This window comes from Montipora capricornis, chromosome 7 (assembly GCF_036669925.1).
Source record: "Montipora capricornis isolate CH-2021 chromosome 7, ASM3666992v2, whole genome shotgun sequence".
Taxonomy (NCBI): Eukaryota; Metazoa; Cnidaria; class Anthozoa; order Scleractinia; family Acroporidae; genus Montipora; species Montipora capricornis.
The window spans coordinates 38,272,482-38,284,981 of record NC_090889.1 but is presented as its reverse complement, the minus strand read 5'-3'; the positions used below and the strand labels follow the sequence as shown (position 1 = coordinate 38,284,981).

The 12,500-nt window shown below is 40.8% G+C and overlaps 1 protein-coding gene and 1 pseudogene across 1 annotated transcript; both read left to right on the top strand.

The window, feature by feature from the left end:
• Positions 1 to 547: 547 nt before the first annotated feature.
• On the top strand, positions 548 to 3,361 carry LOC138057131 (E3 ubiquitin-protein ligase TRIM45-like). The gene is made up of 2 exons (XM_068903199.1): positions 548 to 1,710; positions 2,894 to 3,361. The coding sequence occupies exons 1-2, from the start codon at positions 773 to 775 to the stop codon at positions 2,931 to 2,933; spliced, it is 978 nt and encodes a 325-aa protein (XP_068759300.1). The 5' UTR covers positions 548 to 772; the 3' UTR covers positions 2,934 to 3,361.
• Positions 3,362 to 10,052: 6,691 nt separating this feature from the next.
• On the top strand, positions 10,053 to 10,862 carry LOC138055916 (uncharacterized; annotated as a pseudogene).
• Positions 10,863 to 12,500: the final 1,638 nt, after the last annotated feature.

Genomic DNA, 12,500 nt, shown 5'->3' with positions numbered 1-12,500 from the left:
ATGATGATTCTGAGCAAAAGCGACCTTTATCCAGGCAATTTGCCATAAACTTAAAAAGCGCCGGGACGATTTTTTCAAGATTAGCCAACCGCAATCCGTTTCAATCTTGTCCATCCATGCTTCTATTTCCTTTTGCTGTATTTCTTTTATGTTGTGCAATTAATAGTCTTTTAAAACACATTTCAATCATTGGCTAATGGTCACTTGATTCCTAGAAAAGATAAAGATAGCTTTTCAATCTTCGCGAAGAAGCATCCTGTCCGGTGTGTCAAGACACCTTCCCTGTTTGCACAGTTTCTGTCTGCTCTGTTTGATAAACTGGCATCGAGCGAGTGGCCGTCAAGTTGATTTGAGGTGTCCGAAATGCCAAGGCCGTAGTGGAGTACCTACAAGCGGTGATGTAGTGTATAACAAGGACACGTGCTAAGGTCACCTTATGTGAAACTACTGCATGCTAATTCATGATGTGAAAGTACTGTTACGGAGTAGGAGTAGAATAATCTTTGCATTACAATATAAGATAATTGTTCAATGAATGAAAGATATTACATAGAAGGCAATGGAAGAGTGTGTGTCTCTTTACTTATGACTACACCACAGGTGATTTAAAACAAGCTTTTTTCTCAGCGGCCTCATCGATGCCCTAGCTATCAAAGAATCTGAAAAGACGCAAGTAACATGCGGAAACGGCGACAAGTAAGGGTCTGAAACCTCGTGCTGCTTGGAGTGTTTCAAGTTATGTTGTAAAGAGTGTTTAATTAAGCACAACATCATGCAAAGCGACAAAGATGACCCCGTTTTGGCCTTGAAAGGTTTTCAAGAAAAAGACAATGAGATAGTACTGAAACGACCCGTGTTTTGCGCTAGGAAGGGGCACGAGAAAGAAGAGCTCAAGTTCTTTTGCAAGATTTGTCCCGAAAACTTAGTTTGCCAGACTTGTGTCACCTTGGATCACGCAAGACACAAAGTGACATTAATCCAAGAAGAAGCTAGCGCTCAAAAGTTGGAGATAGCAGGTCTAATTCAAACGGCAAGACACAACTTTCAGGCAATGGTGAAGATGGTCACTCAAATTGACGAGGACTACGATCAGCTTGTTCCACGAAGCGAAGACATGCTAAGAGACGTCGATGTCTTTGTTGATAACTTAATGAGGAGACTTCAAGAGGAAAGGCAAAAGATGAAGGCAGCAGTGGAAAACGAAACCAAGAAATCGCTGGAAAGTCTAACAACTAAAAAAACAGCGATTCAGCAGGAAATGGAGGAGTTCGAATCAGCGCCGGAAAAAGCTGAGAAAATCTTAACACAAAGCACAGACACCGATGTGGATCAGTTAAAGAAGCCATTGCAAACCATTCTAGAACGGGTGGGACAATTGGAGTTAGTTGAGCGCGACCCTGCAAGCCTCTTTGAATTAGTTTTCGAGGAAAATAACAAGATCCTGGAGACAATCAACGGCGGAGGCATTGGCCTTTTGAAATTTCGCAGCACAACTAATGCAGGCCAATCTTATGCCATAGGCAAAGGACTTTATGAAGGGAGTGTTGGGCGTGAAGCTCAATTCCATTTAACGACAATGAATGCGGCTGGAGAAGAATGTTATAATAAGAATGACAATATAACGGTAGAGTTGAGAGACGAGCAAGGGCAAGAATGCATAACCACATTTCTTGTTGATGATTATAAGAAAAACGGGACCTACAAAATCAGGTATTCCTCTACATTTGTAGGCAAATGCAATTTGTCAGTTTTGGTAAACGGGCAACATATTTGCGGTAGCCCTTTTTTTTCCGTTTTATTTAAATCTTTCAATATCAAACCTTTTTTATCTTTTGGAAAACCAGGCTCGAATGACGGAATGTTTATGAATCCTTGGGGGCTAGCAATAAATTCCAGGGATGAAATCGCAGTCACTTCCGATCATAAGGTGCAGATATTCGACTGCAGATTGGGTTATTTTCTGAGATCCTTTGGTCGACAGGGTAGCGGCGAGGGACAGTTTCAATACCCTAGGGGAATAGCTTTTGGTAAAGATGGAAATATCTATGTTGCAGACAACTGGAACCATCGAATCCAAATTTTTAATGAGGAGGGAAGGTATTTGAGTATGTTTGGTGGAGAAGGAAGCCTAGATAGCAAGCTAAAGTGTCCTTGGGGTTTATCACTGGATTCCAATGGCAATATTATTGTGGTTGATAAATGTAACAAATTCATTAAGATCTTTTCCCCTTATGGAAAGTTTCTAAGAAAGATAGGTGGACCCAGTTCTCTTAGTGATCCTGTTCATTGTGTTCAGTCTGGTGATTATCTCATTGTGTCAGACTGTGGTGATAACAGTGTGAAAGTATTTAACCTCGAGGGAGGTTATAAGTCTAAGTTTGGCAAAGAAGGGACTGGGAATGGAGAGTTCAAAAATCCCTGTTTTTTGTCGGTGACTAAATCAGGTCATGTACTTGTCTGTGATGAATGGAATCATAGAGTTCAAGTCTTTGAACTGAATGGAAAGTTTGTTGGTAAGTTTGGAAAAGAGGGCAGCAACTTAGGAGAGTTTAAGAATCCATTATCAGTAGCGTTCCTCAGTAATTGCCAAATTGTTGTATCTGACTTAAAGAATAATCGCATTCAAATGTTTGATAAAACTTTTGCAGACACTTACTAAAAGTCACGTAACAATCACCTAAAGGAAGTTTGATTTTAAGATTTCATGAACCCTTTTTTTGTCTGATTTGCTTGTAATCTGTTGAACTGTTTCTGTAATTTTCAAGCATTTGACTTGTATAATGAATATTGTACCGCTTTTTTCCTGGGATTGATTTCTGTAAAAGGGAAGAGAAAGAATAACTGATTTTTTTTCTTTTTTTTTCTTTTGCATTGAAATTCATCTTCTTCCAAGAATTCTACCTCTAAGAAAAGATGTATTCTTAGCAGGATGAATTATATTGCCCAGTGAGTTCTGGTATTGTTAACATGAACTGAGCCATGGCTGATTGTAATGTTTTCCTTAGTAGTTGTCTTACTACGGGTTTTATTTCATTAAGAAAATAATGCAATTCACTTTAAGAACAACTTCTTTATCGTTTACATTCAACATTTTTGGAATAATTGCTTGCATGACAGCAAATTGTAAATACAACGTTGTAAGTTTCAGTTTTTCCGTTTTGTATATTGTAGTGTTCATAAGCAAATATTTACCCTTTGTACTTAACAATATGTTTGATGATCAGCATGCATGTAATGTGCAGATGCAGTATGGTAGCGTTAGTGATTATTTCATCTTTATAATGACATACAAGTGCTGCGAACCTTTAAAGGTAAGTTTAAAAGAAATGGAAAAAATGGAAATAAAGGTCTCATGTGAATATGTTTGTCTACTTAAGTGGTCTCTGTTGTTTCCTTGGTTGGGGTTTAAGGTGTTGGGTGGCTTAAAGTAGGGTTGTGGACAATATATGTCCCTGTAAGATTTAATTTTATTGGAAGAGGAGGTTATTGAAATACGAGTTTCACATTTGTGAAATTGAAAGCTTATTACAGAGTTCGTTTAAGCCTAAGCTACAACCCTTTCGATGAAAGCCTTCCTTAACACCTTATTGATGTCAAGCGGGGATGGCTCTGAAAAACGTGATTGGAGAGTTAGGACAAAGACCTCTTCCACAACACGTTTTCTTCTGAGCACGAAGTACACAACCATAGACCTCTAAGATACGTACGCATATTCACATAATAAAAATCGCGCTCCAAATTTATGTATGTCGACTATTAACAAATAACAAGGAAGATAACGAGAGATTCAACACTACTCCAAAGTTAATCAATTTCTGATGTGTTTGCGCTCTTGACGAAGTACTGATCGTTTATAGACTTAAACAGTTCTTTTTCTTAATTTTCCTGTGTTGTTTGAACCTGCCCACTTGCTGGTATCTGTAGAGAAGATATTCTCAAACTGACCAGTTTACACTGAAATTTAAGAATATGCCATATGGTAACAATTTCATGGTGACTTTGCCCCTTTCTGATTAGTGTCCTCGACTTCAAAATGCCTTGTAACGGAAAAGTTAGGTTTAAGCATCCTGGTTCCCAGGGTCTTTCATTTTGGTGGGGTTGGGAGATATAAAGACACTGGGAACGAAGCCATCGCAGCCAAATACCTCCAACCCCATACAAATGGCGTTTTCGCAAGTCCTGGGGTTTATGCGAATGAAGGGAGTAACGAACGGTTTCTCCAGGGTGTTGTGATAAAGGAATCATTGTTGGCCTGAAAAATCTAAAGAAACGTGAAAGAATTTTGAATCAAATTAGTGAACTATGATTAACAACCAACCACTTTTTGAATGAATGCGGAATAAAAGGAAAAATGAATTATCGCCGGAATTAGCAGCTTGAAAAGTTGGCCCGAATTATTGGTCTGAAAACGTTAAGAAAATACGAGCCGGAATAGAATAGAAAATTAAATTAGCTAAGTTAATATTTTCACACAGTTAGTTTGTATTTTAAACTGGAGGAATACCAATTTTGGGCGAAAGAATAGAGGTCAATTCCCAGTTCGCGACGTCAGCAGTTCAACGTGATGATTGTGACGTAATTTGTGTGGTTTGTTCTCATGAGCTTGGCCCGGCGTTTATCGCCCAAAAAGGCTTGTGGTGTATGACGTTACGTAAGCGGAAACAGCCACAAGTAAACGGGACTGGAAAGTGTAAATGTAACCAAGTATTTAGCATTATAACTAATAATTGATAATTATTCACGGAAGCGGAAGTGAATAGTACTTGGATAACCACCTCCGAGTTAGCCAATCAGCGGACACGGAGAGTACTATTCACTTATGAGGTATATACTATTTAATAAACTGTTCACGGCAGTGAAGGTGGTTGGTGATGGATATTTACCGAGCCACGATATGGCTAGTATATTCTAACTAACAGTGAGATAATATAGCATAGAAAGATGATTTTAACTCGTTTATTCCTTTAACGATTACAATATTTTCGGGCGCAAATCCTGACCGAGTTGCTGGGAGCTGAATATTTTTTATTTAATCAAATTAATTTATTTATTTACTCACGGAAGTCTCATCAGGATGCTAAACACAATATTGTAATAAATGGATAACAATACAAATTTAAAATCTGAAACTCTTGACTACAAGCTATTGATAGTACTAATTATCGAAGATAACAATGCAAAACCTGCTTTCCAGAGAGCGGTGCTATATCATTAAGTAATTAATTAATTAATGACAAATTAACTAAACGTTTTACGGCAACCAGGCCTAAATTGCCTACGAGAATTAGCTTGCCGCAGCCAGACCGGTAGACTATTCCAAAGCACCGCACGCTGTAGCTAAAACTACTTTTTAGATAGTTTGTGCGGGGATTTGGAATAGCCAGTTTGCCCACGGTGTCGCTCAAAGAATAGTTGGCTACACTGTCAAGGCCAGGGAACAGTGCTCCCACGGAGTCTGGAGTAAGGCCATTCAATGATTTGTACACAGTGACAGCTTTATATAATTTGCGTTGAGTTCGAGTTCGAGTTCGAGTTTTTTCTAATCAAGACGTTCAAGTAAACAATCGGCATCAGCGTCATAGCTAGAGACGATTAGGACCCTTGCCGCTCGATTTTGTAGCTTTTGAAGCTTAGTAGCAAGCGTTACGTCGCAATTGTCCCAGGCGACACAGCAGTAGTTGAAATATGGTTGGCCCAGGGAGTTAAAGGTAGTAATTAAAGTTGAAGTGGGGACAAGATGTCTTGTACGTTTCAAGGCTCCAATACAGGAGGCCATCTGTTTCGTTATCTCTTTGATGTGCACATTCCATGTTAGATTTTGGTCAATGTGAACACCAAATAATTTTGTCTGATGACCTGCGGAATGGGGACCCTATCGATTGTCTCTATCTTGAGCCAATTAACATGACAAACTCAGTCTTATTTTGATTTAGAGTGAATTTGGCTATCAGCCATTTACTTACACTTGCAAGGTCTTGATTTAAATAATTGCAGGTTTTCAAAGAGATAAAAGAAGATGAATATTCAAACAGTCTCGCAAAGGTTCAGGTCTGTGCGATGTTTCGTGCTGGAGATATTCGAAGAAATGTTTTTCTCAAATTTATAAGGCTTTGTATGTAGACGCCATGTTTGTGTCCCTCTGTGGGGCACAAATATGGCGGTCGGAAGCTAACAAAAACATATGTCCTCGAGGGTTGATATAAAGAACCTGTAGTCGTCTTCTGAGGGCTCATAAACATCTATATGAGTACTTTGTCCCATACAAGGACTGTCCGGATTCCAAAATCGCAGCGGATAAGTCACTTTATAACCTACGTGACAGCATTCTCAGCCGCCCTTTTAATATTATGTCACGCAAAAGCTTACAAAATCAACCTTGCCTTATCACGACACGCAAAACCCTATCAAACTGAAGATTTGTGAAAAAGATAAGTCTTAGGCTGTTCTAATAACTAACTAAACTAAAATCTAAAAACGATTGACAAATCCTTATTTTTTAATTTTGATGACGTCACGTAGAAACCAAGAATAGGCGATGTCATCTATGTTTGAACTTACAAACGTTAAGTGAGTCCCGGGGGGGGGGGGGGGACTCCCATATGAAGGGGTGTAAATTTTGGATTTTGGTCTCGCTTAGGGTGTTCCGGGCAAAACGCCAATTTTATGCCACCAAGGTCTCGTTTAGTGTTCTGTGAAGTAACACAGAATTACGCGAAGAGAAACAGAAGTCAAATTTCCTTTTAAATTTTCTTTTTAGATAAAAGCATTCGATGATTATGCCTTTTTATCATTAAAACTCATTGCGTGTCGTATTTTTGTCTTTTTAAACGGTCTCTTTTAGGGGTCAAAATTTGCTTAAGCCACGCCTAGATTGGTCTCCTTTAGGGGTTAAATTCAAAATTTCCGACGAGCATCCCCGTCTGTTTTCATATGGGAGTCCCCCCCCGGGAAGTGAGTATCTTCAGCAAACATACGAGGACGGGAATGCCCAGGGAAGTTTGGTAAATCATTTATGTAAATGAGAAACAACAGAGGACCCAGTATAGTCCCCCGTGGAAAACCACAGAGTAGTACAAGGTTATTAGAAACATGGCCATTTACGTACCATTTTTGATTTCGATCACTTAGATAAGATCCAAATTAATTACATGCGGCTTTCCCAATGTCATGTGTGCCACGTTTTGACAGCAGGATCGTATGATCTACGGTGTCAAATTCTTGGGAAATGGAAATGGAATTTGTTTACCTACGGAACACCTTAAGAGCGCTCAGGAGCTCGTTCATGTGTCCATGCATTCCAGATCGAATTGGAATTTGGCAGTGTTGGTTTTTGAGGAGAGGAGAAAACCGGAGTAACTTGAGAAAAACCTCTCGGAGCAAGGAGAGAACCAACAAGAAACTCAACCCACGTATGACGCCGGGAGCAGGAATCGAACCCGGGCCACATAGGTGGAAGGCGAGTTCTCCCACCGTTGCTTTCGTGAGTTCTAGAAAAGCCACTGCATTCACATAGCCACGATCAATATTATAGGCCCAATTCTTAATGGCCTCCAGAAGAGCAGTAGCTGTGGAGTGAGGATTCCGGAGACCGGATTGACCATTGGGAAGAAAATTATTTTTAACTAAAAAATTACAAACCAGATTATACACAATCCTCTCGAAAACGTTTGTGACGACAGGTATGATTGATATCGGGCGGTAGTTTTTTACGTCTCTACGCTCTCCTTTTTTAAAAAGCGGTATTAATTTTGCGCATTTCCTGTCATCGAGAAAAATATCTGTTGAGATAGTGCAGTTGAAAATGGCGCATAAACATTCCGCAATTAATTCAGCACATAAGTGAGATAGTTTAGCTGATATTTTGTCTAAACCTGTTGCTTTAGACGTGCACAATTTGGACAACAAATAAAAAACGGTCATCCGATGGGTCCATTTGAGTTGGAAGGTATTGCCGACATTACAGGGAGAGAGATAATCTAGGTGATAAGTTGTGTTATCAGAACAACTCTTCTGCATGCATTATTTGTGGTAGCCGTAAAGGAGACCCATCGAAATGCCCTGTAGATAGTCCTCACAAAGATTGTGAACAAGTGTACACGGCTTTTCTGCAGAACGTAAAACAATTTAAGGAAATTGATGCTTTGCCAATAAATTTGGAGTTTGGGCTAGAAGTTACGGCTGAATTGTTAGCAGAATCTCGAACATCCTGGCATAAATCTTGTCATTTGAAGTTTTCCATTTCAAAAATTGAACTTGCAAGAAACAAAAGGAAAAGTGATGTTAATCAAGACAAAACTTCGACCAGAGTTAAGAGGCAGTTTTTGAGCAAGGCGTTTTGTTTATTTTGCGAGGAAAGTGGCGACCTTCACGAGGTTGACACTAGAAGTTGATGAAAAAGTGCAAAAAATGGCCACCGACCTCCAAGATTCAGCTTTGTTAAGAGATATGATCGCAATCGAGGCAAAATACCACAAAAAAGTGTAAGACAAATCTAACTAATCGTCACAGGGCATTTCTTCCTCAAAGTCAAGATTGCCAGTCAGGTGAGGAAGATAAGAAGAATGAGGCTAGGGCTTTCGTAGAGTTAATTTCATTCATGCATGGCGAGCTGCGTAGACGATGGAAAGTACATATTGACCCTGACAGAACTACATCAACTCTACATGAACCAGCTACAAGATTTTGGAAGTGAGAAAGAAGTTAACAAGACCCGTCTAAAATGCTCATCCTAAAGCAATTCCCTGGCAAACTTCAGGAACAAAGCGACGGGAAGAATGTTCTGCTAGTTTTCAATAAAGGAATGGCGTCCTTGCTTAGGGAAGAGTTATGGAAACATGATTATGAATCCGACGCTCTAATTTTGGCGAGAGCAGCAAGGATTGTGAGATACGAATTGTTTAACGAACCTGGATTCCACTTTGATGGGAGTTTCCCCAGTAATTGCCAAAATGAAACAGTTCTCTCTTCTCTAAAGGTGTTAATATCAATGCTGTTGAACGGGTCCAATATAGCACAAGGAAGCGCAATAGAGTCACAAGCAACACTGACAATATCACAACTAATTGTTTTCAACTCCAAGAAAAAATCCTCTTCAATTTCCAGCAACCGACATTCACTGGAAAGGGTGCCCCCATTGCCACTTTACGTTGGCCTGAGTATACACGTAAATACCAGAAGCAAGAAGATCATAAACCAGCTCTATCAACTGGGGATAAGCGTCTCGTACGACAGAGTGGATGATTTGATGAGTGGTTTAGGCACTTTTGTATGCAGTCGGTTTTAACGAGATGGAGTGGTTTGTCCCCTAAACTTGGACTGTGGTCTTTTTACTGTTGGAGCCCTTGATAATATAGATTACAATCTTTCTTCAACTACAGCACAGGGATCCTATCACGGTACAAGGATTAGTCTCTTTCAGTTCCCAAGCAGCTCGGTAGCTGGCTTTCAGTAAAGGCCTCCAATAACACTTCCTCAAGGATCGGAAAGGAATATACAGCTTCCAGAGAGCTGTACAACCGTTCCTGCAGTTGGCGTTAAAACAACGGATCTCGCTGTATCAAAAGCGGCGTATACAGAAGCTTTTCCCGGAAACTTACAGGAAGCAGTGGCACAGGAAGATTGTTGGGCTCAGCATGCACTTGCTACTGTAGACAAGGAAGTTGGAAGTAATGACATCATTACTGTTAGGAGTGATCTCATGTTACTCTACACTGGGTGTCCTGTGACTTCTAAAAATAAAAGACCCCGGATGTGGCTTACTTCATCCAACAAGAAAGCATGGCGCGTATTTTGTGTTAATGTGTTATCATTTATTTCTGCCTCCATCAAGAGCGCTGAACGCAATCCAACAATTACTTGGTCAGGCTACCACGGATCCATGAACAGGCCACCGCCTATGTCGTCAATAATTTCTGGACTGCTGCCCCTGTTTTATTGGCAATGGTCAAACATGGAATGGAGATGCAACGAAAGGCAACGGCGTACCTAAATCCAGGGCAAATTCCTATCACTGCAATTGACCAGCCTTTGTTTGCAATTGCAAAATTTGTTCAATGGAACTGGCCCTTGTCCATGGAGAGTTTGGCGGACTGCATATCGAAATGGCTCTATGGAGTGTTTGCGGTGACCTCCTGGAAGATTCAGGATAGACATCATCATTGGCAGAAGTTGGGATTGCATCTTCTGGTACAGCAGAGTCATTCTTAAAAGTGAACCATTTAACAAGAACAAGGCATGCTCACCAAGTAACTGTTTTAGCTCTCCATAAGCTCCAAAGGGAGGCATTTCTACAGAGTCCCGGCCTTGTGTATGATGAAGAATCTTTTGAGCAGTGGAAGTCCTCCACAAGTGAAAAGAGCTCCACTTTTCATTTTTGGGACATGATTCTCAGGTTGGAAGTCCTCATACTCATTTTCATTAGATCCCTTCGTGAAGGAAATTTTCTACTCTATGTTGAAAAACTTGACGCCCTCGTTCCATGGTTTCACTCCTTGGATCATACTAATTATGCACGATGGCTTCCAGTGCACATCAGGGACATGAAATCCTTGTCACCAGCAGTCAAAGAAGACGTGCAGAAATACTAGGTTGTAGCTAAGACAAAGAAGCCATTTTCCATGATACGAATTGATCAAGCTCACGAGCAAAACAACGCCATCGTGAAAGGTTCTGGTGGTGCAGTGGGCTTAACCGAAAGCCCAACAGCATTTCAAAGATGGATGATCCCTGGTCCGGAATTTGCTCGCTTTCTGGGAGAGTTTCAGGCTCAGTACCTGGCTGAAAATCACCCCAATGCTGACCAGTCGTCCACCACCATGAAAGTAGCATTTCTGCACAGAAGACATACCAGGCGCAGGTACTAAAACTGGCAGACGCGATGAAAGCATTAGGAAATCCGTTTCAAGGAGACTTGGAAGAGTTTGTGAACATTGCAACTGGAGATTGCACATCAGAAGAGGTTGTAAATGCATCGAAGTCTATCGAGAGTGTGGGCCAGAATCAGTACAAGAATTTTTTAAAGGCAGTGATCGAAGATAGAACTGTATCGATTCATGATACCATCAAGAAAAATTCAATGCCCCTGTTTAAACGAGAAATGCCTAAGCCAAAAACAAAGTCAAAGCAGAAAGTAAGCGCACTGAGAAGCGATTGCAACCTTTTCAGGCCGTTTGTACATTGCCACCCAGCATCGAAGCGGAGACCTAGACGAACTTTTTATGCACGAAAACCAGCCCTACCCACCATCTCTCTCCGAGACCTAAGATTCGGAAAGAAGTCAGACCTCTTGACATGTGTTAAGCCTGCCAGTACAAAGCAGCTGGATACACCCCCACTCTACGATTGTAAGATCTTTGATGGAGCAGCTGTTGTTCACGACCGTCCATACACAACTGTTTCCACCTTTGATAGCTATGCTGAAAACGTCTTTATCCCATTCATTCTGAATCATGTCCAATCAAGTAAACGAGTGGACATTGTTTGGGATACGTATAAGGCGAACAGTGTCAAGGATTCAAAAAGAGAGAAGATAGGTAAAGGTCCGAGAAGAAAGGTAACAGGTGACACCAAGATTCCTCCAAACTGGAAAGCATTTCTTCAAGACAATACCAACAAGAAAGAACTCTTTGCCCTCCTGAAAAGCAGAGTTTCAAACTTCCAGTTTCCCGAGAACAAGGAAGTAAACATCACCTCAGACGAATCTGTAGTCTCAAGCAGAGGTTCTACCGATATACAGACGTGTGACCACGAGGAAGCCGACACAAGAATTTCTGTACATGTTCAACATGCGCTGAACAAAGGATGCAGTCAGGTTTTTGTCCCCACAGTCCATGCGGATGTTGTTGTCATAATGATAAGGATTTTTCATGACTTGAACGCTTTGTATCCGTCTACAGCCATCTGGATTTGTTTGGGCATGGGGAAATATGTCCAATACATCAATGTGAATGCCACCTGCGCATTTCTTGGCCCTGAAACGTGTCGGGAACTCCCTATGTTTCATTCATTCAGTGGATGCGACACGACCTCCTGTTTGTTTGGCAAGGGTAAGAAGTCCGCCTGGGACACATGGAAGTCATTCCCTGACGTGATCGAGGCATTTAAGTTCCTGCAAGATCACCCTTATTACCAGCTGGACAAGGATGTTTCCATCTTCAAACTTCTGGAGCGATTTACTGTAGTTCTCTACGACAAGGCCAGCAATGTGATCAATGCAAATGAAGCCCGCAAATAAATTTTTACCAAAAGGAGCAGGACCCTCGAGAATGTTTACTTCTTGAGGAAAAAAAAAAATCAGAATCGCAGTTCCACAATGATCGTCACGCAGTAACGCAACGTTCTCATATACTTGTTTGTTCTTGTTGATATCATGTTGTTGTCTGTCTTTACTAAAAACGGTTTGTAGTAAAGCCAGAGTCGCACGGGAACTTGCTAGTCAATTCTATTCGGACGTCAAGGGATCGAAGCCAATCGCACGATAAAAAAACACAACATTGAAAACA